Genomic DNA, 26,608 nt, shown 5'->3' with positions numbered 1-26,608 from the left:
GAGGGTTGGGTTCCAATAATGAAAAGGGTGGGACAAGTCATGCGCAATTTCCTCGAAATTACTTGTCTAGAGTCTAAATGAAGGTGCCATTCAATTTGAAGCACATATATGTCATCCCTATAGAAGCTAGTGGAAATTACACTACCATTGTTTCCATATGGAATCATCGCAGTTTCTCCAAATAAGGATAAAGGGCATTACTTAGTCCATATATATACCGAATCAACGCGTTTTGCAGTCATATATATTCTCTCCTGAACTGAAGATATGCTATCCCTTTACAAGAACTGAAGATATGCTATCCCTTTACAAGTTTGATGCTATCTTTTCCACATAATATAAATAAACTTTTTTGCTGCATCAAAGTTTTGTTCTTCTTTTTCTTTATCGACATCTGGTATCAAAGATATGCTTATTCAAGTACATCTAATCATCCTTCTCTGCATTTTCCTGGGAGGCCCAGATTCCATTAGGCAACTTCGTTAATTTCCTTTCTGGAGCTGCAGACTTTCTTGGAAGCTTCCTTCTTTGGTTTCTTCGATAAGGTAAGGTAGGTTTTCTAATTTTTTTTAAATTTTTTTTTTAAATTTTTGCAATATGTGTCAAGAATAAATGAATATATGAATGAAAATGATATGTTAAAAGGTCCTAGCTTTCTTGCATCACTCATGTTTCTTCTTTCAAATATATATGCTTTTCTGGCTTCTTTTACAAATCACTTTGGATGGGAAACGAATAAAACAACATCAAATCCAGGGTGCAACCTCATATTTGATTCTAAGCTATAGTGATATAGCTTTTTACACAGCCAACTGAGACACTTCTTGGAAAGCGCCTTATTGACTTTCTCAACCTCTTCATTTAGTCGTATATCTATATATATAAAGCAAATGAGAGATAATGGTGAAACATTCAAAATACTAAAAACTGCCCTTGGTTAATTCAAACATTAAGAATTGGAATTATTAATTAAATGAGGATAATGTGGTAAATTCACATTTTTTTCATATTAAAAAAAATTAAAAAGAAAAAAGAAAACCAATTGGCACATGTGTAAGCATGTGCCAAGGGGCTAGTTGTCAATGATGAAGAGAGTTTGCTGCTCTGCATTTCATTATTTTTAATACAATCAATTGTGTCACACTAACTACCAAAGTGTTATGGGAGTTCGAACCTGATATCACTAGTATGCAAGTCAATTCATTTTCCACTAGGCTAGACCCGTGTTGGCTCATTTTGCATTTGTTTTGTTATATTTGTAGTTTTTTCTTTTTGCATTTAAAATAATCATGGCCACACATTAATCTAATGGCCCTAAGTACTCCATATCAACAAAAGTTAAAGAAGATTCTAATATGAAAGGAACTATGAGACCAAAGAAATAAGGAAAATCGCATAAAAAATGGAATAGAAGACCAAATAGAGAGATTCTAATTTTTTGAAATCATATACAACTAGATTAAAAATATTCCATCCGACAAAAAAGAAAATGAAAAAAAAGATTAAAGTACTATACCACCAAAACTAGAAACCCGAACCATTTGCATATTTGATTCAAGTTGATTGATGATTCTAATAACTAGATTGGACTATGGGGACTATCGTAATATGTCCCCATTCACCAAAAAAAGGCATGATTAATCACCCTAGCATTAGTCACCAAAAAAGGCATAACTTTACTGAACAAATGAGGTTGCATTCTATGTCGCCCTCGAAAATCAACATTAGAGTACATAGAATTTGGGATAAAATAATCTTTCAAAAGATTCTTACCTTGATAATGCCTATGTCTATCCACGTTCAGGCCACGGCCGACTTGTAAACCACAGTGACGACCTTTGCTTGATAGATCGAGCATACCCACTGTCATGGCAATTTGTCCATCATCTTCTTGCTGCACCCTTTTTTTCTTCAGCTTGTCTATGCCTTCTTTCTTTAATTTCTCGCTCTTAACTCTCCAAGCATCTCCCTATGTTTGACATTGAGAGTGGAGTATGAAATCTAAAATCTGATAAATGAAAGGATAGAGAAGATATGGTATAAGAGGCATGAGTTGAGCCTCTGGTTTTATAGAGAGATTTAGAAGATAGAGATGACACATGAGGCAATTTTAGAGGGTGAAAATCTTATCTGAAATCTGAAATTTGTATTTTATAATAAATATCGGCATGTGGCATCCGAGAATCTTATCCTAAAATCTTATCTGAAATTTGTGATTTGTATTTTATAATAAATATCGACACTTGGCAACCGAGAATCTTATCCGAAAGATTCATTCGAATTATAATGTATGAATTTTATAATAAATATTGACATGTGGGAACCCACAATCTTATCCGAAAATATTCTACAAATTAATTGTTTAGGTAAAAAAAATAAAAGAAAAACTAAAAGTGAATAGTGTTTGTCATTTTTCATGGCAATGGGTGGAAACACGCCTTGCCTTTTGCAAAGGCTGCCACTATTCATGTGAATAGTAATAGTCTTTGCCTCCCCTTACCTTTTGTCATGGCAAATGGGTGGAAGTGCTCTTATAAATACGAGTATAATGGTTCTTGTATTTGTACTCGAGTTTTACTTTGGTCTTCAACTATTGGAAATTTCTTGGAATTTCTTATTTGTACTTATACTTCCACTCTCTAATGGATGGGGAAATTTAAACACCCGAGTTTTATGAGTTTAATGGTTCCGAGTTTTACTTTGGTTCCTATATTCGTACTTCCACTCTCTTGGAATTTTAGAAATGACAACTATTTAGATAGAAATCTCCCCAAGTAGGATTCGAACCCACGACTAGTCAGTAAAATAAAAACACAAGTACAAGTATGAGGATTATAGAATTCAATAACTAAAATGAAAGACTAAAGTAAAAATCGGTACAAATTCAGAACCATTGCAATAATTGACCCTTATAAATGCATAAGAGAAATAACCGATTGGGAAGGAGGGGAAGCCTTGGGCACAAATAGGCAACGCGGCCACCTAAGGCCCCTAAATTGGGAGGGCCCCCGATTTATATAATACCCTTCATATACATATCTATATTATTTTAAAAAAATTTATATAATATATAAATATTATTTTAGGTCTAAACCAACTATTGTAAATCTAAAAAAACTTATCTAATCATTCAATTCAAAACTAAAAAAAAGAAACTCAATAAAAGCCCACTAATTGTGAAAACAAAAAACTTGCCCAATTACTCAATTCAAAATTAAAAAGAGGAAACTCAATAAAGACCCAATTATTTTTTAAACAATAGCTTAAATCAATTAACCTAGTTAAATCAATTAGGAAATTGAAAAAGATTGATAGAAAAACTTGAGTAATATTTTTTTAACTTATTGAAGAAAAAAAAATCACATAAATATACATATAAGTATAAGGCGCCATTTAGGATGTTCGCTCAGGGCCTCCAAAAGGCAAAGAAAGAGTGGTGAGAGGATGGTGTAGGGGCGTGCAAGATCCAATTCAATCCTCCCAAATCAACCAATCCAATCCAATTGTAATCCATTTCAATGATTTGGTGGATTGGATTGGATCCCTAATTTCCAAAACTGACATGATGGATTGGATGACAGATTTGCTTGTGTGGATCCAATCCGATCTAGTTAGTTTCATGCTTATTTTGCTAATTAGGAAATTTTTATTAATAAAGTTAAAAAAAATTAAGTAATTTGATCGAGTTATGTTTAATATATTATAAAATTAAAATAATTTTCTCTAGTATTTCATTTATATTTTACATTTATGTCTATTAAAATATTTGATTATATTAAACTTGACGATAAATGTTTTACATTTCATTTATATATATTTTCATTATGAAAACTGATCATCCAAACCAATCCAATCCAATATCAATTGGATTAGATCATATTGGATTTAAATTTCTAATGTGATCGGATTTGATTGGAAAAATCATAATCCAATCTATACCAAATGTGGATTGGTGAAATTGTATTGGTTTCAAACTGATGTACACCCCTATCATGGTGGAAAGAATGTATGTTACACAAAATGAAAACTAAAAAGAAATTTGATTTTTCTTTTCCACTTTTTGTTTTGGGTGCCTTTATTTGAATCCAAACATTCATAAAGCAGTTAATAGGGTTTAGCGTAGTGGAAAAAAGTCTTCACTTTGTAGATCAATTGTTTTAGGTTCAAACTCTCATGTCACTTTGGTAGTTGGTAGTGTGTGTGTGTGTGTGTGCGTGTGTGTGTGTGTGAATCCCCCGTTCCCTTATAGTTTAGACTATAGCTTATAGGGGTGGTTGTGGTTTGGTTACCGCAACTTTTCAATGAAACTGTGAACCGACCAACATAATATTGCGGTATGGTAAAAAGAAGACCATGAACCAACCGACATATTGTGGTATATCGCAATTGTCGGTATAGGGAACAACATAACATTACATAACTTTCTATCAACAAAAAAAGAGTATGCTCATGCTTGAAAAGATTGCTGAAATAATCAGAACTTTTTATCATTGGCAATGATTCTTTAATTCATATACAGAGATAATGAACTTTATTATTAAAAACCAATACAATCCACAATCATGCTAATGCACAATTAATCAACTAAATAGTTGATTGCAAGTTAGAGATTATCTCGGCTAACCCACTAATAACAACCTAATAAAATTACCAACACAATCGATGAGTTTGCAATACTAATTGAAACTCAAGTTCCTACTAGATAAAAGTTTAATTATTTACTAATTAAGTTATATTAATTCACTAAATATTCAAATGATATTTCTTCATTAGTAGTACATTCAAAGCCTAGGTGAGTCCCACAGAGAGAGAGAGAGAGAGAGAGAGAGAGAGAGAGAGAAAGAGAAAAAGAAGAAGAAGAGGGAAGAGAGAAAAATTCATCTAAATGATGAAGTCTTAACCTCTGTTGGTTAACATAAAATAATTATAAGTATTTAGTTTGATAATTAATTAAATTATATTGCGGTTTGCAGTATACTGCATTATTTGGATACGCAGAATCACAACTATATATTGCTATCGGTTTTATAAACCACATGTTGCAATCGGTTTAGATGAGGTAAAACCTTAATTGATGTTCTCAGTTTTTTGGTCTAAAATGCCGGCCCTAGTAGCTTGTATTTATGGAAAAAAAATACATTTCATAAGCAACCCCAACTAAAAAAAATTAGTCGGGGGGAAGCCCCCCTTTGTAACCCAAAAATAAAATAAAATTTGCCACTAAAATCCCTAATATACCCCTAGGATCCTTGATTCACTAAGACCACCATTTGTTCCACCAAGAACCAGCCAGCCGCACGTCCCATTACTCGCCACAGACACCCTTCCCCAACCCCTATCTCTCTCTCTCTCCCCCCCTCTTTTTATTTCTCCTTCTCTTCCTATTTCTCTGTTAGGCCGGGAGACCCAAACAGTGGTTGGCAAACTCGCCGGCCCTCAGATGGGCGGTCTCTAGTCTGGAGGTCAGCAAGATATTGGTTAGTGAGTTTGCAGAGGGAGGTGATATCTATTCATTAGTAGATAAACATTTTTGGGGATAATGGAGGTGCTATTAGTAGATTATAACCTTTTTGCAGCACACAATAGAAGTGAAGGTTCCAAACTCCGTCAGGATTTGCTATAATTTTCTATACATACTCAAAGCTAATTATGAGAAGGAGCATTCTATTTGCCAAGGAAGGCAAGTTGGCAACACCCATAAGATGAAGCTCAAACGCGATTGGCAAAGAGGGTTTTCTTAAACATAGTAGTATATACATACGCATGCATGGGCATGGGTATAAGGATCAGACTCAAACGCATAGTACCAAAGCACATATATTGAATCAGTCAACAAGTCTTTCCATAAGCATCACCAAAATGCTGCAAGAGTTCGTTTTTGGGAATGCAGAATTTTTGGCCAAATAAGGTATATATTATGGGACCAGCTGAAAGCTGAAATATTGATGGATGATACTTTTGAGGTTTGAGTCTGCGATCAATGGGGGCAACTGACCCAGACAAATCTTGTGTTAGATATGTTGAATTATATGAAGTCCCACATCGGAAACTTAACAAAATAAATTACACCAAGTAATTTTTATTCGATATCCAATTAAAATGGATTCGTGTTCCCATTCGATTATTCTCCAATACCTAACTTTATATATTAGGAGGGAGATAAGCATAAGAAAGAGTTATTCTAAGCTAGGAATGAGGAAAAACTTTATGAACTCTATAGTACTATCCTAGAACTAGCTTGCAGATTATGGTTCATTTTGTGCCTTTATTTAAAGTAGGTTTACCTGCTTTTGCTGCTTCCTTCCTATCTTAATGACTTATTAACTAAAACTTTATGATAATATCGACTAACTAACTTTGTAAAAACTCAACTTAATCAAACAATACGGAAACTATAGAAGCAAGCTTATAAAGAAGACAATGTCCCAATCGAAGGATAGCTTCACTTACACGTATATCCTTTAATTGATATGCATCATCAACACTACCAAAACCACACAAGAAGTAAAGGGCCACACAAGAAATAAAGATGGTGGGGATGACAACTTTCATGGTGTCACACTCTTGCATGGCCACATATAGAATGCATTAATTCTTTGTGAAATTTTATACCTTCCTTGAAGCTTCATAAAGCCAAATGGGATCCCCGTGTATAATATAGTTGTTAATTATAAAGAGATGAAAATTAAAGCTAGAGGACACTGGCATGTTGTTTAACCATACTTCGTATTCAGTTCTTACAATAGGGAGAGCTCTAGACGAAAAAAACAGAAACTTTATTTACATTGGCTCCTACTCATTATAGCTTCCTCTTAAACTATAGGTGGCATGATTGAAGTACAAAATTTTAATTTTCTAGTCTTTATAGTTAAAATTGAACTTTAAAATAGAGTTATCAACAATTCAGATGAGAATGAATTCCCATATAAAGCTTGAGAGACGTGTCCATCATCATTTGATCTCTTGCTAGATAGTTTGTCATGTACGATATTTATTAGATTATCAGTCTGAATCTAACATGCCGACTGAAAATATCACAATATCTTTTTAGCAATTAGAATATTAAAACATGCATATGCCGACTAAAAAGATCACAATATCTTTTTAGCAATAGAATATTAAAACATATATGGCTTTGTCTCTTAAAAAAAACTACGTACGTAAATACAATGGGTGTTTCTGACCATTCCAAAAACTTCAAAAATAAACAAAGATATAATTCAGTGGAGAATAATCTTGATTTGCAGGCCAGTGTCTTAGGTTCGAATCTTCATGACACATTGTATATGAGAAAACCCCCCATCTAACTTCAGCCTACAAAAAAAAATAAAAAAATAAAAAAATAAAAAATAAAAAATAAAAAATTTACACCGTTATAAAAAGGTGTAGCACGCTAGCTTTAACTCTCTAAAAACAGAACTTGTATGTAACTGCTGTATTCAGTATGCACCGTCTGAGTTGGAAAATTGCATGCTTTTACGTGCGATTCTTAAAGAAGAATAAATATATGTGCTAGATTATATATTGGAAAGAAGGAGACGCTATCTCATAAGAACTCAAATCTTTTTGGTGATGGTGATGCAGAGATTTTGATCATCAACGACGTTGTTTTCTCTGAAGATCATCACTGAATATTCGGCCAATTAGTTTTTGGTACGTTTTTATTTCCTCATCATCTTTTGAATTTACAGTATTAATTCATCCCTTTCTTACAGAAAAAACAAAAATATATTGAATGAAAACAAAACCATGAAGAACGAAAGCAATATGCATATATAAAGCAAAACTTGAAGCATGCATTACCCCATATTGTCTCTCTAGTGATCTTCCATGGTTTTTTTTTCTTTTTTCTTCTTCATTTCGTTTCGAATAAAATGCCATTTCTTGTCTGGTTTCGAGGCTTCGATCATGGTGTCCGTCGTTTATATACTGTTTTATAGGCATTATCTTCCACAATCTGCTCATTGAGAATATATCCAAATGTATTTCTCTATGTTGGAGCTTCACCTTGACGTGAAATTCCATACCCTTGTAAACCAAAAACAAAACATAGAAAATATTCCATGCGCCGACCTATATAATTTGAATCAATCGAGAACTGGAACTAAATAATCCTGAATTATTTTAGTTTTAATTTTTTTTAATTTTTTTATTTATATTAGTTGGTTTTATCAATTCACACCAATGTCAATGGAATATTTCCATAAAATTGACCGTTTTGTTTGCCAAGAAAAAAGAAGAAGAAAAAACTTCGACCTTTTCTGAAAACTCAGAAGATATGGCCAGAAGGAAATTACAAGGATCGGTATACTTGGTACAACCATCAACCAACCATGTAGGCCGTTCGTTGGCCTACTGTACCAACTCTTGTTCTGTTTGGAAAGACATCCCCTGTTTTTCTTCTTCTAGGAAGTAGCTAGACTGTAAGTTATCTTTCTTTTTATAAAAGAAAAAGAAAACAGAAGAAGAAGATGGAGAAGGTGAGGAAGAATATTGGTACAGTAAAGGGTAGTTAGAGCACTCTGCAAGCATTTGAACCGTCCAAAACCAAATTCCATTTTGTTATATTTACATCGATTCAAAGGTGCTTTCTTCTTTTTCTTTTTAAATGACAGAATTCAAAAGGTGTGTGTTTGCACTCATTTTATTTTGATAACCATTTTTGGAATTTTCTTTTATAAATAGTCTACATTTGCTTTACGAAAGAGCAAATAGAAGTCTCACAAACACATTGCTTTTGACAACTGACCTAATCCACATAGAATTTTAGCTTCGAGAAAAGTTTGAAGGAAAAGTAGACCACTACCACCCACCTCCATATGTACTTAGTCATCCAAAGATAATGGCACTAATTACTCTCCAATTTTCTTTGGTGTGGTAATTAGTCTCCTTTTGAAAGTAACAGGCACACGTTATCTTTCTCCCCTCACACACATTCTCTTGCTCAAAATCCTTATTCCACCAACCCACGCAAGAATATAAACAAAATTCTCTTCAAACTCACCATCACCGCCACCTCCTCTGGCTCAATCATCGGCCACCGACATCACATCGACCGGCATCTCCACCACCGTCATATAGAGCCATCCCCCCTTACATACATAGAAATAAACATTACATTCCTACTTAAGTCCCATTATGCTTCATGTTTTAGAATCTCTAACACGTTAAAGTTTTTTAATACTTTTAAATTTCCTCATTCGAAAACATCAAGTAGATCTAGACTAATGCAATATGCTTTCAAAGGAGTGCATATTACGATTTCCCCCATTAGAAAACTTTTCTTTGGTATTAAAATGATCTTGCCTTATCTTATTATTTCATATTCTCTTTTCCGATACCAATCTCAATTCCAAATCCTTTGTGGTGGCAGCATCTCAAATCGACAAATTTTACACGTATGAGTGAATCATACAATCAGATAGTGATTTAAATGGACTACTCATTTATATATAACTATTTTCTGTCTTTGCCTACTTCTTCGAATTGCCACAAGGCAGCTCTATATTTTGCCTTGCTGCTGCCCCATCCACGTCTTACACCAAAACTTTGAACCTTCTGCACAACCTTTCCACTCGTCGACACTTAATGTCATCATTTTTTGCCACACCACCTTGAACCTTCACATCATTATTATTATTATACAAATATATATATATATATATATATATATGGGCCAACTGTCTAATGGACCGACTCAAAAAAATTCCATGATTGGCAAGTTTGTCATCCTATCATCAACAAGTTAATCATGTACAAATTTCACTTTAGGAAAATTGTTTTACTTGAGGAACTTGTTCCCGCATTAACCTGTATCGCGTTTCATTCATTCTTTTGTCGGTAACCTCAAAAGAGAGAAAAAAAAAAAAGGTTTTTATAAATAAGTCCATTTTAATATCATATATTATACAAAAATCCTATAAAGTTTATTTAGAGAAAAAATTCAAAAACTAGTCATTTGTTACTTTCTAATTAGTTCTTAGACAATTTTAATGTAATTAGAACCAACTATAAAATGACAAGCGGTTAATTTTGAATTTTTCTTTCCAAATAGACTGTTTAAGAATTTTTGTGTAATATATCATGTTAGAAGTAAATATTCCCCACACACGCCAAAATTAGAAACTTCTTGCTAAGTGTTTTGTTTCAATTTTAATTTTGGTCATTTGTGTTTTTAATTTCTTTTCAAATTTTTTCAATTTGGTCACGGTGTTTAGTTTTGTCAGTAATTTAAGGATAATTTTCACAACTTAAACGGTGCGAAAATTACGAAATCAAATGTTGGATTTCAAATAAGGAAGCAAATAAATTCAAAGTTCATATTTTTAAAAGCCTCAAAATTCTTTGAGATTAAATCTCTATCTATCAAGTAAACATGAAAAATTAAAATTAATTTGAAAATCCCATATGGCATTTTTTACACCCCAATAGTATTTTTTTCGAAAAGAAATAAATTATTTTTCCCCAAATTGTAAATCAGAATTTTTATCTGAATTAATTACCGCACTGATAAAATTCCTAACATAGACACAATGGTTAAATTGTGAAAATTAAAAACACATCAACAAAAGTTGAAATTGAAACAAAACATAGCGACTCAAATTCAACTAGAGACAAAACACAATAATCAAAAATGCTTTTTTACGTTATTGCACATATTTGAACACACACAAAACCGAAAAAGAAAATAAAGTAGCACTCTCACGTCCATACCAGCAGCATTAAACTACTAACGTGCGACCCACCGGCTGTCCACGAAAACGCGGAAAGAACCACAAACGCGTTTTTTTTTCTTCCTGTTGCTAAAACGGCAAGCGATCCAAATTCGGTTGAAGTCGGTCACCTCTTCAAATCACATCGCGTACAAAACAAGAAATACCCACAAATAATTAATAAATGTCAATATTTATTTGGATAATTTGTGGCACTTCTTTGTACGGCAGTAATGCACTGATGAATCGGAGCGTTGCCACTAGACCTGGCATTCGGTGGTTGGGTGGTGTGGTGGCTGCTTGAGACTCTCAAGTTGAGTGAAGAAGAGAGCTCAAAGGTTGTTCGGTTTTGAAGAGAGAGAGAATGGGGGAATGGGGGAGGAAGAGACGAAAGAGAAGAAAGAGAAGAAAAAGAATACGAAAAAAGAGAAGAAGTGTTAAAAGCAGTTTTTGACAACCAAAAACGCTTCTGACAGCGTTTGGTAGAAAAGTTTAAAAGACTTTTGGGCTATAGAAGCGTTTTCTAGAGAAGCACATGTCATGTGCTTCTTCAGAAAGCACTATCAAGTTCCTTTCCAAGAAGTACTTTGAATTTTTATGAAAATTTCAACGTCTTTATAATAAAAGCGCTTTTGGTAGAAGCGCTTATACATAGAAGTGCTTCTTAGAGAAGCAATTCCAAACGAGCCCAAAAAAGATAGAGATATAAATTTACAAAAATGCCCTGAGTTTAACAGTTAGTAAGTATTGACAATTTGACATGATACGATGCGATAAGCATTATCGAGTGACTAAAGGGTTAACACGATAACGACACCTGGATACTGCAATATTGCCAGGTCTGAATCACAATAAGTAGTAGCCCAAAGCCTAGCGGTGAACGTTTTGGAACCGGCTGTGCTAGAGAGAGACAACGGAGAGTTGAGGCGTTTACTAGAGTGACAAAGTGTGAGATGGAGAGCGAAGATTCGAGAAATCACTTGAGCTATCCAACCGGAAGTTGCATCAATTTGTTTTCTGTGTGAATTTCAGACGTGAAATGGGTTAGATAGTTTAGAGAAGTGCGAAGTATTTTGAATATTTGAGAAATTTTGAAGTAGAATCAGATTTGGAAGCTTCTTTTGGTTCAGATAGTGGAAATCGAAGAGAGAGAATTTTTGAGTGCGGTTTGGGCTCAGAGGTTGAAGAAGCTAACGGTGCCATCTCTCCTGCGACAGGTTTTGTGAAACATGAGTCAATCAAGAGGCTCGCCGTATAGACGACGTACAGATTTGGAGGGCGGACTCCGTCAGGCCGGTGACTCGGACGATGAAGAGTCTTCATCAAGTACTTTTTTCATTGCCAGAACTAAGGATGCTTCTATTGACCGCCTCAAGCGTTGGAGGGTATGTTTACCTTTGAATTTGATATTGCTTTTTTGTAGATTATCCTTTACATTTTGCTGTTGTAGATTTAATTTTATTGATATATTTTCTGCAACTTGTTCTTTGTCTCTGTATCTATGGCTATGGATAATGTTGATTTGGGCGGTCTATTTAGGCTCATGTGTTCATTTGTCGGTGAATATTTTTGTTTTCTTTCTATTTTTTTTGTGTCAAATTACACTTTTACTCTCATCCGGAGTTGGGAGATTAAAGCGTTTGATGTTTAGTTTTCCAATTTTTTTTATTTTTATTTTTTATTTTTTTGTGTTTGCGGTATTGTATGGTCAGTTTCTATATGTAGTAATTGTCCCCTGGATCTGGACTTGTGTAGTTTCAAATTTTTTAGGAAAAGGGCTTTGGGTCTGTTTAAAACTGATTTAGGTTAAGTAGTGCATGTACAGTTGAAAGAAGACGTGGAAAAATGTTGGCTGAAAGAGTATTTTTGATGTAGAAGGAGGAGTGATATTAACTCTCTTTTTTCACTAACAAAGTCAATATAACGTGAAATGGTAAAGAATTTGGATGATAGTTTTGGTATTCTGATGATTTTAAGGTGCTATAGCAGCATAATTCTTTTATTTATTTATTTAACCATGAGAAGTTGTGATGAATGACTATTAGCTTCTCTACATACGGTGGATAGGAATAATACGTACTGCTTCATGTTTAAGCTATGCCACACTAGTCTATAAAATGTCGAGCATATTGAGAAAATATAAGCTATGTACACTCCTTTTTGATGTGCTTATTGTGTCACTCTTGACTCTGACTTGTAGTTTTTCTACCTGTCTGAAACTGGGCCTATATCTCAAGGACTGTTGCATCCTACAATAGCTAAATAAATGAACAAATCCTTTTGTGCCGTTGCGTGTGTACAAGTCCCTTTATCAATAAAGGAGTGGAGTATTTAATCAACAATCCAAATACAATTGTGGCGCTGACCTTGCCCCAGGAAATGTTGGCATGTATGATCTAAGAGCAAAAAGTATAATCCATCCCATAGTACCGATTATCTGACAGGTGCATGAAAATTAAGAGTTCAGATGCAAGTGATGAAAAACATACATAACTATAATACTAATGCATATATAATGATACAATTCATATGTCATACCTAAAAATTATTATATCAACAACAAAGTGCACTAGTATATGTGTATATATAGATACAAGGTAATGCTCTCTTCTCAGATATTTGGCATGTTTTGTTGCCAGACTATAGATCTGGACCACAAACTTTAACTTTGGCAACATAGCCAGACCGTCTCACAAGAGAGGTTTTTTCATTTTATATATATCTGTTATCGCAGATTACATTATACTAACATATATATGTAATATGTCAAGATTCATGTTTTCGTAAAAGTCGAATGAGATAATCAACAAGAATATCTGTTGATGTGTGAATTTTGTTTTACAAAATTGTTACCAAAAGTGAACTTAATTTTCAGCTAAGTTTGGATTTTTCTGGTTTTCAATATGTGACAATTGGTTCCAAAATCAAAGAAAAACCAAAACAAAGCACTCACTGGGTCCATTGCGATGCCACTCTGTTAAGGGCTTTACTACCCTAGATGCCAGTGGCTGTGCACCGATGGTAGGTTTCTCCATGAATGTGTGTCGGGCTTGGTGGGAGTCCCTGAACCACCTCGGTTAAGTCAAATTGTACTACCTGGGTTCCCTGTATATTTTGACTGATAATTGAATTTCTCTATTGGTAGTTGTTAGTGGAAGGAATTTTTTTTTCAATCAAGGCTTTGGCTAAACCATGTTATGTTTCTTTGTAGCAAGCGGCACTTGTGCTGAATGCTTCTCGTCGATTTCGATACACCTTAGACTTGAAAAAGGAAGAAGAAAAGCAGCAGACACTGAGGAAGATTAGAGCACATGCACAAGCCATACGAGTAATTCATTTGAAAACAAATGTGTATTACATGACTCATGTTCTATTGTTCTTCTAATTTATGATTTTGTAATTATCAGGCTGCATATCTTTTCAAAGAGGCTGGAAACCAACAAGTGAATGGTACTTCTTTTCCTTTATTTTCTTTGACCATTAAATTTTTGTAAGTATCATATGTAGTAAAATGTGAGGACATCATGATGTGTTGTTTGAATTGCATCTTCTTTTATCCTTTGGTTTCCTTTGGCACGGGTTATTTCTGGAAACTGCTCCATGCTTCAATTATTTGAATCTAATTGTAGCATTATACCTAGTCGGAATAATTTCTTCTTTGTTTCACTCAATAAACTGCTTTCATTTACGACAATTGGTTCCCTTAATGCTAATAACCAACTAATGCCATAATGCCATTGTTCAATTCTGACCAGGGGGTGTATTCTTGCTTGAGTCTTCTTTCCTTTCTTTTATTATTTTATATTCAATAACACACTCTGAAGCTCTTTTTCAAATCCTGGAAGCCGTTTTGTTTTCCACTGTTTCTTCTTGTAGCTTATATGATGACAAACTGATGTTTGATACCATCCCGTTGAATATGTTCCAAAAGTGAATTTTAATTTTGTTCATTTTAGGTTAATACTCTGTCTTTCGGTCTGGAATAGGTGCCATGGGAATTGATCTCGTGATCCTCTCCTCATTTCTTGTTCACAGTTTTATATTTGAAGAAAAATCAATTGTTATAGAATGTCTAAAGCTACATTCTTGTTCATTTGTTTTAGGATTGTGTTGTGGACCTTTGTAGATTTATGTCATATATGAATCCGTGTTTAGTAACACTCTTCTTTCGGTTAGTTTTACAGTTAACTTGCTGTTTCTTATTTTTAGGAATTGTACCACCGAAACCAAGTTCTGCTGGTGATTTTCCAATTGGACAGGAGCAACTAGTTTCGGTGACGAGGGATCATAATTTTCCTGCTCTGCAACAATATGGGGGGGCAAGTCTACTAAAAATTTCTTTAGTGATTTGACTTGGTACATAAACAATGTTGCTTATATTTTTTCTTGGCTGTTCTCTTACATTAGGTCAAAGGGCTGGGAGATTTATTAAAAACAAATCTAGACAAGGGAATTCATGGAGATGATGCTGATTTACTGAAACGTAAAAATGCATTTGGAACAAACACATATCCTAAAAAAAAAGCAAGGAGTTTCTGGGTAAGTTTTTGTTATAATTATGAACTTCTTAAGTTTTATGTATTGGAAATGATTAGAAAAAAAAGAAAGAATAGATTTGTGATGTAATATTATTTTATTTCCTTGTGCTGTATGATAGACATTTCTCTGGGAAGCTTGGCAAGATCTTACTCTGATAATTTTGATGGTAGCTGCAGTGGCTTCTTTAGTGCTGGGTATAAAGACAGAGGTGAGCATGACATTACTTTTTTAATAGCTTCACTCTTTATCAGTTTAGGATATGAAACTAGTCTTATGGGTATCTGCCACTTTCAAAGCCCTTCTGCTTTTGTTTATTTTGAAGTCTGATTTTTTGTTGTCCCATGATTTGTCTTTTGTAAATAGGATAGAAGATTTCATATGCTGTTAAGGCCATGATATTACAATTTCATAGTGGCATATGTTTGGAAAAAATGATATCATAATTCCTTGTGAATCCCGTTAGTTATTTTATTTAAAGAAGAATAGTTTGTTTATGGTGTTTGCCTTATATTTTCTTTGTTGCTTACAGGGTATAGATGATGGTTGGTATGATGGGGGCAGCATTGCTTTTGCAGTTATCCTTGTTATTGTTGTCACAGGTATTTGAATGGACATGCTTATTGAATATGTATGTATAGGTATCCATGTCCGTGGTAGGTTTTGTGAGTGTTCCTAAAAATGTGGTTGAATGTTTTATTCAGTGAAGACTCATCATGGTAGGCAGAATGCATCCATCCTTCATTGGATCTTATTACTTGACACTGTCTTGAACTCAAGATTTATTTACATTCTTTCTCTCTCTCTTCTACCATATAATGGGGACACCCTTGTGGGAACCATACACACTGTATTTTCATAATCCAAATCATCTGCAAAAAATCATTTGAATTCGAAATCTTTTGACCACTTAATTGATGGTTGTAGTTTTAAGGTTTTCTTTGACTACCGGGATCATTGATTTTGTTGATCACAACTAGAATACTTAATAGTTTCCGATTTTGGTAATTTTTTGCTAGGATGATCTTTGAATGAAGACTTAAAACATGGACGGTTCGGATCGTTGAAATAAAATTTGCATTAAATGCTGCTAGGCGTTTATTTGAGGGATCTCAATAGGAGGGGAATGTGTTTGTATCCATCTGTCTTCATTGAAGGGGGTAGGGCTGCTATTCGTGTCACTGATGGGCAGTAATGGGATTCTTACATTGGATTGTGTTTAATCATCTATTATCTTTTGTATTCTCTTTTTGTGGTGTGTTTAAGCATTTGTCATTGATGAGCATATATGGTTGTATTATTACTTGAATTCTAGTATATATGGGAGCATGTATTAACCAGAACTGGTATATACTTTTTACGTGCAGCCATAAGTGATTACAGACAATCTCTCCAGTTCCAGAATTTAAATGAGGAAAAGAGAAATATACAGTTGGAGGTGTGCTTCTCTGGTTGCATTACAATTCATATTTATTGTGGTTTTATTTATTTTCTTATACTGGAATTCATCTTTGGAGTTAATGTTCAGGTCATTAGAGGTGGCAGACGAGTTGAGGTCTCAATTTATGATCTTGTTGTTGGTGATGTTGTACCCCTTAACATCGGTGATCAGGTATGTGTGTTTGTCAGTAAACTTTTGTTGTATATTTTACGATTGCATTTCAAATGCAAAACTTATTAATATTCTGATTCTATTTTTAGGTCCCTGCTGATGGCATTTTAATAAGCGGTCACTCACTTGCGATAGATGAGTCAAGCATGACAGGAGAGAGCAAGATTGTGAGTCTTTATGCCTGTTTTGTAGCCTTGTTTGAACATTGCCTTTTTTTTTATTTTCTGTAAATTATATTTTTTGTTGCAGGTTCGTAAGGACTCCAAGGAACCATTTCTAATGTCTGGCTGCAAAGTAGCAGATGGCAATGGTACTATGCTGGTAAAGATTTAGATATCTCTCTTCTCCTTTTTCAATACTTGCAACTATTTTCCCTTCCTTCATGTAGTGCACTATCTTGAAAGCTATGGAGTCATATCCAGGTTATTAAAGGCTGCTTAGGATATCATATTTTTCTGAGTACCACCCTAGTTATGTTTTATAAAAAGCCACCATAGCTGTGGCACAAGTATTGCTGGTCAACCGTCTTTTGATCTTCGCATGGGTTAGGATTGGGGGACACATTTTTGACACAAATTAGTACACACATTTTAAACCGTTAGATTTAATCACATTCAATGGTTGAGCTTGCATCCATTATAATAATTAATTGTGATTAACACAACAAATTTGACACTGAATGCTTTTACATTCTCTCTCCTCTTTCCTTCCTAAATTCTCATGCCCTTCCTTTCTCTATCTTCTGGCACTTCGTTTTTTCTCCTAACTTTTTTTGTTTTGGTCAAGCTCTTTCTAACTTGGTTTCTCTCTTCTGCTCATTCAAACTCCATTAGGAAAATAGTAAGCTCCCCTAATCTTCAATCTAGTAGTTCACATTGAACTTTCATTGACCTATATTCAATGGCTGGACTCTTACAAGATGCTAAAAAGGATGCTCCTGGTGCTACATGAACAAGAAGGGAAAACCCCAGAAAACAACCAGCAACTACATAAAAACCTCTGTTTTTGGATTTGGCATATAATCAACTTTCCTATTACCAGATTGTAGAGCACCCATCTTTTAACCATATTTTGAATATGGATCTTTCTTGACTCTTGAATTTCATTACAACGAAGACTTTTTCTTCTTTCTTTTGTTTTGTTTTGAGAAACCCATGAATTTGAAAGAAACCGAAGTTTACCCACAAAGTATGTTTTCCTACTGTCTGTTTTAATAATTCTTCTTCACAATTTTATTTTTAAAAGACTGGCTGTACTTGTTGAGATCATAATCAAATAAGATAAAAACATAAACAACACATGTAAGAAGGAAACAAAGCATTCGAGATATTTCTTTTTATTCCAAGATTTGGAATTTCTAGTTAATTCTACGATCAGGAATAGAGAAACTGAGAGGGAGAGATGGAGAGAGAAAAGCAGGTGGTATAGAGAAGAGAGATGAGCCCCATACACTGTGCATTAATATTTTCAAAAGTAATAAAGGAATATTATATTTTTTTAAGAATTAAGTTTGGTGGATTTCTAACCCTTGGATGGCTCATTATCTAAGGGGGGAAAAGTGTGTCAAAAAGTGTGGATTTTTGTGTATATATGTGTAGATTATTTCGTATCTTTCATCTTTAGTGTCTGGTACTTCGTTTTCCTTGAGTTACTCGAGCTTATCTGAAATTCCTTGTCTGCTTGCTCATTCTTTGTTTTTGTAAGGCTTGTTTTTATTTGTTGAACATGTAATGTTGAAATAGAACGTTCAATTTTTTATTATTATTGTTTCTTCAGGTAACCAGTGTTGGGGTTAATACTGAATGGGGATTGCTCATGGCTAGTATTTCAGAAGATACTGGTGAAGAAACCCCTTTGCAGGTCAGCTTTAATGAATTGTTATATTGAAATAATTCTCTTTTTACGCATGACATGTGCTGAACCATGGATGAAAATGAATAGGTGCGCTTAAACGGGGTGGCTACTTTTATTGGAATTGTCGGACTCACAGTAGCTTTTGTTGTCTTGGTTGTCCTATTGGTCAGGTATATTCCGATCGTTGCTAGCGACCCCTTCTCCATGACATGACAGTTGACTTAAGATTGCATAATATAATTTGTGCAGGTACTTTACTGGCCATACAAAAAATGCAAATGGAACTCCTCAGTTTAAGGCCGGAAAGACTAAATTTGGAGATGCCATAGATGGAGCCATTAAGATTGTTACTATAGCAGTATGTCAATAACTACTTAGTTATTTGCAGTCAATACGTGTGTGTCGTTGTCTACCTAGTTATTTATTGTAAATAGAAAAGTGTGATTTTGACTACTATGAAAATATTTTAGGTCACCATTGTAGTGGTTGCCGTTCCTGAAGGGCTTCCCTTAGCTGTTACCTTGACGTAAGTGTGCTCGTTCTTTTGTGCCAGAACTATTTTTATTTTTTATTTTTCACTTCAACCATGTGCTTTATACTGAGTAACCTGATATCAGTGAAAGAAAGAATAATATATGCTTCTGTCTTCTCGTTGATGCGAGCTTTATTTTTTCTTGTTGTAAAGCATATATGTATTGTATGCATTCATCTCTCTACATTCCTCATTTCTTTTCCCTTTTATTCTTTGGCTATGTCACAGGCTTGCCTACTCGATGAGAAAAATGATGGCAGATAAGGCCTTGGTATGTGTAATTTTGTTCATTTTTATTCCTACATAGATTTTGTAGATGATGTACTTTGTGGTTAAGCATATAATAAAATGAAAACGATGGAATTCTAAATGTAGGTACGAAGGCTTTCTGCATGTGAAACAATGGGCTCTGCCACAACTATATGCAGTGACAAGACTGGAACCTTAACTTTGAACCAGGTGGGTTATAACTTACAATGGGCTTTATTTTTTTCCCTTTTGTTCTTCATTCATTTTGGGAGGAGAAAGCTAGGTTATAATGTGATGGAAGAAAGAATGTCTATTTCCTTGTTGATTTATGACGTTGAAGCTGGAGAGTTGTTACCAATTAGATAAGTTCGGATGAAAGCTAGATTGATGTTTCAAACCAGCCAAAGTGCCGCCCTAGTTTAAAAAAGCCAAATTGAGATTAGTTTGTTTGGTTGTTGTAAGAAAAACGCAGGTGGAGTTGAGCACAAGCAGCGTTCTGGGACTTCTGGAAAATTTATTTTTATTGTGCAAATATTGGGGGAAGACGCTGGTGGACTAGGCAAGGGCTGCTAATGACTGATTCTTTTTTGATAATTTTTTTGGAGTATAGATGACTGTGGTTGAGGCTTTTACTGGTGGGAAGAAAATTGATATATCTGACAATAAGTCAGACTTGTCCCCAATGCTATCAGCTTTGCTTGTTGAAGGGATTGCACTGAATACAACTGGCAGTGTTTATGTGCCTGAGGTATGCTTTAAGTGTCAAGTGTTTCTTTCCTTAGTAAGATTTGTCTAGCATAATACGAGTGAAAAAGGCTTACACACTGTAACAATTTGCCTTTGCTTCTTTTTGTAGACTGGTGGTGATATAGAAGTTTCTGGTTCACCAACTGAAAAGGCAATTCTGCAATGGGGAATCAAGGTTCTTTCTTTTGGTTTTCCAATGTCATCTATTCTTCCACTTCTAATGTGACTTTATTTTTAAGTGATCCATTGGTTACTATTAATTTGTTTGCAGCTTGGAATGAATTTTGAAGCCATCAAGTCTGAATCTTCGGTTCTTCATGTGTTCCCATTCAACTCTGAGAAAAAGCGAGGTGGCGCTGCTGTTAAATTGGTAAAGTTGATTAATTTTTCTTTGTTGTGACCAATCATTTATGCTGCAATCTTCACAGTAGTGAAAATGCTTTGAAGAGACATTTAAATTAAACAAATAAATAAATTCATTGTTGGGTGGGGGAGGCAATGTAGGTATACTTTGCCATTTGCCTTTGGTGATAGATTATTATTGTTGTCCACATTCTCATTATTCTTGTTATATCTGTCTGTATGGTTAGTTCCTGATTGAGCTTTTACTAGTAAATATCTTCCCGGAAAACTTGGCTTTTGTGAGCAAAGTTTTAGTTCTGGTAGATCTTTTCTTAACATGATATGGCATATAGGGGTGATGTTCTTGTGGGGACTGAAGCTGGACCCTACAATCATGCAAGAGTCAAACCACTCAATTGTCCAGATTTACATGCTCTGGCAAGAGAAAATTTCCACTGCATAAAGTTTTCTTGCTTATATACTATATAAATCATGTGGCATTTTAAGTTTGTACATTACAAGTTATATTTTTATTACTACACATGCGTTGCTGTGCCTATTTGTTACCCCCTTGAATGCAACAAATATTTCAGGGATCTAGATGACCTTTTATTGTACGCTGTTTAGTAAAAATCTTGTTATGCCTGAGAATATGATTTACAGATATGGGAAATAATATTACAATACTATGATTTTTGGAAAACTTATTTTTCATCCATACTCAAGTCTAAATAATGTTTGATTGCCTTTCAATATTTACAGCCCAATTCTGAAGTTCATATACATTGGAAAGGGGCAGCTGAAATAGTATTGGCCTCATGTACAAAGTACCTTGATGCAAATGATCAGTTGGCAGCAATGGATGATGACAAGGTAGGAGAAATTTATAGTTACATTTACAGAACAGTTACATGATAGTTGTTGATTTCTGTGGTTTTTCAGTGAATGGGACATGCGTAATACATTCTCTGTTTTTTTTTCCTTAATATTTTAGTCTTTCCTTTACTGCTTGTGATGATTTGCATATGCATTACAATTTTTCTATTCTGGCAAGACAGTTTAACATCTCTTTATGCATAAGAGCCTAATTTAAGTTGTAAAAGTTTGTTCTTAGGCTTATGTTCTCACTAGTTTGCATTTTTTATGTTGACCTTGGACTTCGGAAGATTTTATCAAATGGTTCATTTTAATGAAGTTCTGTCTGCAGTCAATGATGTTCAGGGAGTCCATTGAGGATATGGCTGCTCGCAGTTTGCGTTGTGTTGCTATTGCATATAGATCATATGAATTAGAAAGCGTTCCGACTGATGAACAACAACTAGCTCTGTGGGCATTGCCTGATGACGACCTTGTTCTGCTTGCTATTGTTGGTATTAAGGTAGTGCATCTATAAGTTTTATTTCCTTTTTAAATTTGCGTTCACATTTAGTTTGTTTAGCTTATGTACACAATAATGAAATGCAGGATCCTTGTCGGCCAGGGGTTAGAGATGCAGTGCAACTATGCCAAAAGGCTGGTGTTAAGGTATTATTTAGTGACATATCAATTCCTCCTGTGAATTTTTGTTCTTCATAGGAGGGGTGTTTATATAATTGGATGAATTGTGTTTGGAAGGTTGGAGAAGACCAATAGGGTTCAGCTTTTTACAACTAAGTTCAACTGTGATTGTGCAACAATGGAAGGCCTACTTTCCTGTCATAGAGTTGTCTTATGCATCTTCATTTATTATACTATTTTATGTGGAATAATATGTTCAGCCTCCCACTTGTTCCCCTACTCCTAAAAACTGTCATTAGTTTGACTATTACACTTGGGCAAAAGGAAGTCGTTTTCCACTAACTGTAAGATCATTACGTGAATGGTTTCTTGATGTGCTTGCTTTATTTTTTGTTTTTATAGGCAAGTGCTTTTTTAGGTGGGTGTTTGTGTCAATGTATATCCCACCATGTTTCTTTCATTTTTTGTTTTATTAAGAAATTTACTATTGTACTGTTCAAATATTGTTAGTGGTAGGATTTTCATAATTATTTGCTGGGTATGCTTTTAAATATTCTTGTCAGAAAGTGAGCAATTGGATATTTCTGGATGTGGTTTCTTTTTGGCTTTATAATTGCAAGAGTTTTATGTGGTTGATGCCTTTCAATGTATATCCCACCATGGTTATGTTTTTGCTTTTTAAAAAAAATTCACTATTTTTTACGTATTGTTAGTGGTAGGGTTTTCATAATTATGGTCATGCTTTGAAATATTTCTTGTTAGAAAATGAACGATTGGGTGTTGTATTTTTAAAGTTCTCCTTCCAACTTGATAAACATGTAGGTACGCATGGTTACGGGCGACAATGTTCAAACTGCAAAAGCAATTGCTTTGGAATGTGGCATACTTACTTCTGATTCAGATGCTACTGAGCCAACTCTCATTGAGGGAAAAGTTTTTCGTGACCTTTCTGATGGGCTGAGAGAAGAGTATGCTGAGAAGATTTCGGTATGAATACTTATGTATTGTTTAGATAGTTCCTGGCATGCACGCTTAAGAATTAAAGTATCATGGAAAATTTTAAGGGAGTAAAATCTTTTTAACGTGCAGGTGATGGGGCGGTCTTCCCCCAATGACAAGCTTCTGCTTGTGCAAGCATTGAGGAGAAGGGGACATGTTGTTGCTGTTACTGGAGATGGCACTAATGATGCTCCTGCACTGCATGAGGTCTCTCAGATGTTTTTCCTTGCTTTTTGTCTCTTTTTCTTTCTTTTTATTTTATTTATTGAAGCAGTTATTATGGTTACAATCACCGTAGTACTTTGTAGTTTATTCGTTCTTTTTTTTCCTATCTTAATTCATTGTTAATGTTTGATGTTATGTCTTAATGGTTTTGTTTGGAATCTTCCACATTTGAGTTCAGGCCGACATTGGTCTTGCTATGGGTATTCAAGGGACTGAAGTTGCCAAAGAGAGTTCAGATATCATCATATTGGATGATAATTTTGCTTCAGTTGTGAAGGTTAGGAATACTATGCAACCAATGACATATACTAACTATTGGTTTTTTGGGGTTTTTTCTTCTTCTTCTGTTTATTACTATTTCCTTCTGTAGTACTTCTACTCTCTCACCTCTCACCGTTTTAATGTTAAAGTCACACATGACTTATTGGTTCTTTCCCAATGCTTGTAGGTTGTTAGATGGGGTCGATCTGTATATGCAAATATTCAGAAATTCATCCAATTCCAGCTTACAGTCAATGTTGCAGCACTAATTATAAATGTCGTGGCAGCGATTTCCTCTGGTGATGTTCCACTAAATGCTGTTCAGGTATTATCTCTCTCTCTCTCTCTCTCTCTCTCTCTCTCTCTGTGTACACCTGTGGACTCTTTTTCTTGTGCTTGATGCAGCTTCTGTGGGTGAATCTTATCATGGATACTCTTGGAGCACTAGCGTTGGCTACTGAGCCTCCTACAGATCACTTGATGGACAGAACCCCTGTTGGTCGAAAGTAAGTTTCTGTAGTGGTGTCTGCCTTCTAAAAATCAACAAAAAAACGTATCATATCACTGAAACACTGTTATTTTATGTTAATTGGCCAAAAATGTCTGAATATTTTTCACTTTAGTTGAAAAAAAGAATTTTTATTCATTTATTTTTTTGATTAAATCTAGCTGTTTTTAAAGTTCCTTAGGGTACAGTATCTCTTTACCCTGGAAAGTTGAAAATATATGAGAAGAAAACTTGATCTTGTTTATGACTACCAAAACATGCTTAGGATCACAGCTATGGCAGCAAAGTTTGTGCCAAAATGTGTTTTAATTAGGTTAAAAGTCCGTGTTAAAAAAAGTTGTCACGAATATTCATTCTACTTACTTGCATCCATGGGATTGGGAAGGATGCTCCAAAGCATATTTAGTATTGTCTCTTGTGCACAGAACATGAGAAACTAATTACTTTCAGATCATTAATTTCTGTCAAGATATAGTTTTACTTTCTTTTCTCTAGTGATTAGGTATATTGTGTTATTGTTTTGAATATGGTGACCTCTAATTGGCCCATATCTATTAAATTTTGATGTCATTAAGCAAACTGACCAAATTGGATGCCCTATTTGTGTCTCTGATGGTAATAGTAATGCAGTTATGGTTACATTGTTTTGCAGAGAGCCTCTTATAACAAATATAATGTGGAGGAACTTGTTGGTTCAGGTACATGCTTTTTCTGGCGTTTGTCAACTAATGTATTATTGTTCTTTACCGTGTATTGTCGTGCTACAGAATCTGCCTTGTTTGTATTTTTGATAAGTTGTCATTGAACTCAGGCCTTCTACCAAGTCATCGTCCTGCTTATCCTCAACTTTCGTGGGATAAGTATACTGCGTTTGACACATGATCCCAACACAGACCATGCTAACAAGCTGAAGAATACACTGATATTCAATGCCTTTGTCCTTTGTCAAGTACGTCAGACTGTTTAATAGAACAGCAACACTTGTTTTTGGTATCCGATATCTACATGTGTTTATGGTTTTTATTTTTCTTGTAAAATTTTCTAAAAGATCCTTGACTATGATATGAGCAAACTGCTGAAATAACTTGTTTCCCATGTGAAGTTCTGCACTAAATTTCTACAAAAATGAAGTGAAATTGTTGATCTGTAAAAAATGTTCTGTAATTTGTTAGTTCTGTTATAAGAACTTTGTGTGGATTTGTTTATGTTTTTTACTCGTTGATTGTTTGTACTTGTAGACATAACATTTCATGTGTTCTCTTCAGTTTGGATGAGATATGCTACATTATGACCTTAATAAGTGACAATCTTTAACTCGCAGATTTTCAATGAATTCAATGCTCGAAAGCCTGATGAGTTTAATATATTCAAAGGAATTACTAAGAACCGTCTCTTTATGGGAATAATTGCAATAACACTTGTACTTCAGGTGAGACTTTAATATTTTCATTTTTTCCCATGGGGCTTTGAATGTTTAAATTTTTTGACATTCGCTTGCTTTTCTTTAGGTTATCATCGTCGAGTTTCTGGGGAAGTTTACTAAAACAGTCAAACTTGAATGGAATCATTGGCTCATTTCTATTGTTATTGCCTTTATCAGGTGAGTCCGTACAGATACTACTAGAATTTGATGTTACAACTTACAACGATATTACTTGTTCCGTAGTTGTCTTCATTTGTTGCTTAACACAACTCTGTTCTCCTTGCAGTTGGCCACTTGCTGTTGTTGGGAAATTGATACCTGTTCCAGAAACTCCATTCTTCAAGTATTTCACAAGAAGATTTCATCGGCGAAAAAAGAGTCCAGAGGTAAGAATGAGGGATGCCTCTTTGTATTCTCCTTTTCCGGGGGATTAAGGCCGAATTATTATGTTCTAAGCTTGTGATCACCAATTAATATTCATTTGCTGCTTGTCTTTCAGGTTAGTCAGTAGGAAGTGTGGAGGTATACAGCAGTTACATCAACAGCTTTAGTAGTTTTCTGTATCTGCATTTTCCCTTTTTTTGGCTAACATGACGAATATTTTCACAGAAATCACGAACTAATCTTTTGTTACGTAGGACATATATTTGCAGTAATTCAGCTTTTCAAAGAAGACATAGTTGGTTTGGTCTCTGATGACCGGATTTCACTTGTGCAGTTTTTATGTACTCAGTGATTTGTGTTTTTACAGTTTGACATGTTTTGGGATGATGGATTTGTTTATATGCAAAGAAATATCTCAACCTTGCTTTTTTACTTTTTGGGAAAGTGTAATGGTTCAAATCTCGTTGTATTGCTCTCCTATATTTACCGTGTGGTCTTTACATGGTGCCTTGCGTTTTAAGCCCAGGGCATTTGCTCTTTAAATGGACTCGGAATGGTTCGCTTATTTTACAATTGTTATGAAAATGAATTTTAATCCACGACGTACAAATCAAATTTATGAAGTCCTGGTTTCTTCTATTTTATATTTTAATTCAAGTAATAGTCATGGATGGAGGCTTGAACACGTCTAGAGTGCACAAATAAATGTTCTTAATTGTTTGAGCTA

General features: G+C 34.5%; 1 protein-coding gene across 2 annotated transcripts; it reads left to right on the top strand.

Annotated features, from left to right (window-relative positions):
* Positions 1–26,313, top strand: ACA10 (autoinhibited Ca(2+)-ATPase 10). 2 transcript variants are annotated; one of them, XM_008225634.3, is made up of 36 exons: positions 1–550; positions 7,585–7,653; positions 11,930–12,097; positions 13,924–14,040; positions 14,120–14,162; positions 14,922–15,031; positions 15,120–15,251; positions 15,370–15,459; positions 15,781–15,850; positions 16,616–16,686; positions 16,777–16,860; positions 16,950–17,027; positions 17,110–17,181; positions 18,637–18,720; positions 18,802–18,884; positions 18,964–19,072; positions 19,185–19,240; positions 19,475–19,517; positions 19,622–19,705; positions 20,106–20,243; positions 20,352–20,417; positions 20,514–20,612; positions 21,347–21,457; positions 21,792–21,962; positions 22,049–22,108; positions 22,904–23,068; positions 23,171–23,287; positions 23,484–23,582; positions 23,754–23,891; positions 23,972–24,072; positions 24,727–24,772; positions 24,886–25,023; positions 25,396–25,503; positions 25,583–25,674; positions 25,784–25,883; positions 25,997–26,313. In XM_008225634.3, the coding sequence occupies exons 3-36, from the start codon at positions 11,942–11,944 to the stop codon at positions 26,006–26,008; spliced, it is 3,243 nt and encodes a 1,080-aa protein (XP_008223856.2). In that variant the 5' UTR covers positions 1–550; positions 7,585–7,653; positions 11,930–11,941; the 3' UTR covers positions 26,009–26,313. The 2 variants fall into 2 exon arrangements, with proteins under 2 accessions (XP_008223856.2, XP_008223855.2); XM_008225633.2 differs by having other exon boundaries at positions 51–545.
* Positions 26,314–26,608: the final 295 nt, after the last annotated feature.

Source organism: Prunus mume, linkage group LG2, assembly GCF_029339155.1.
Source record: "Prunus mume cultivar Tortuosa linkage group LG2, ASM2933915v1, whole genome shotgun sequence".
In the NCBI taxonomy this organism is placed as follows: Eukaryota; Viridiplantae; Streptophyta; class Magnoliopsida; order Rosales; family Rosaceae; genus Prunus; species Prunus mume.
Note: the sequence above shows the minus strand (reverse complement) of the source record. Positions and strands in the feature narration are given on the sequence as shown.

What these genes read in the sequence shown, in the direction of transcription:
- ACA10 (XM_008225634.3), top strand. Translation starts at nt 11,942, where the DNA reads ATGAGTCAATCAAGAGGCTCGCCGTATAGACGACGTACAGATTTGGAG. An exon ending in AGAGAAATATACAGTTGGAG is followed by an intron (nt 16,687 to 16,776) that starts GTGTGCTTCTCT and finishes GTTAATGTTCAG; the next exon opens with GTCATTAGAGGTGGCAGACG. An exon ending in AGAACCCCTGTTGGTCGAAA is followed by an intron (nt 24,073 to 24,726) that starts GTAAGTTTCTGT and finishes ATTGTTTTGCAG; the next exon opens with AGAGCCTCTTATAACAAATA.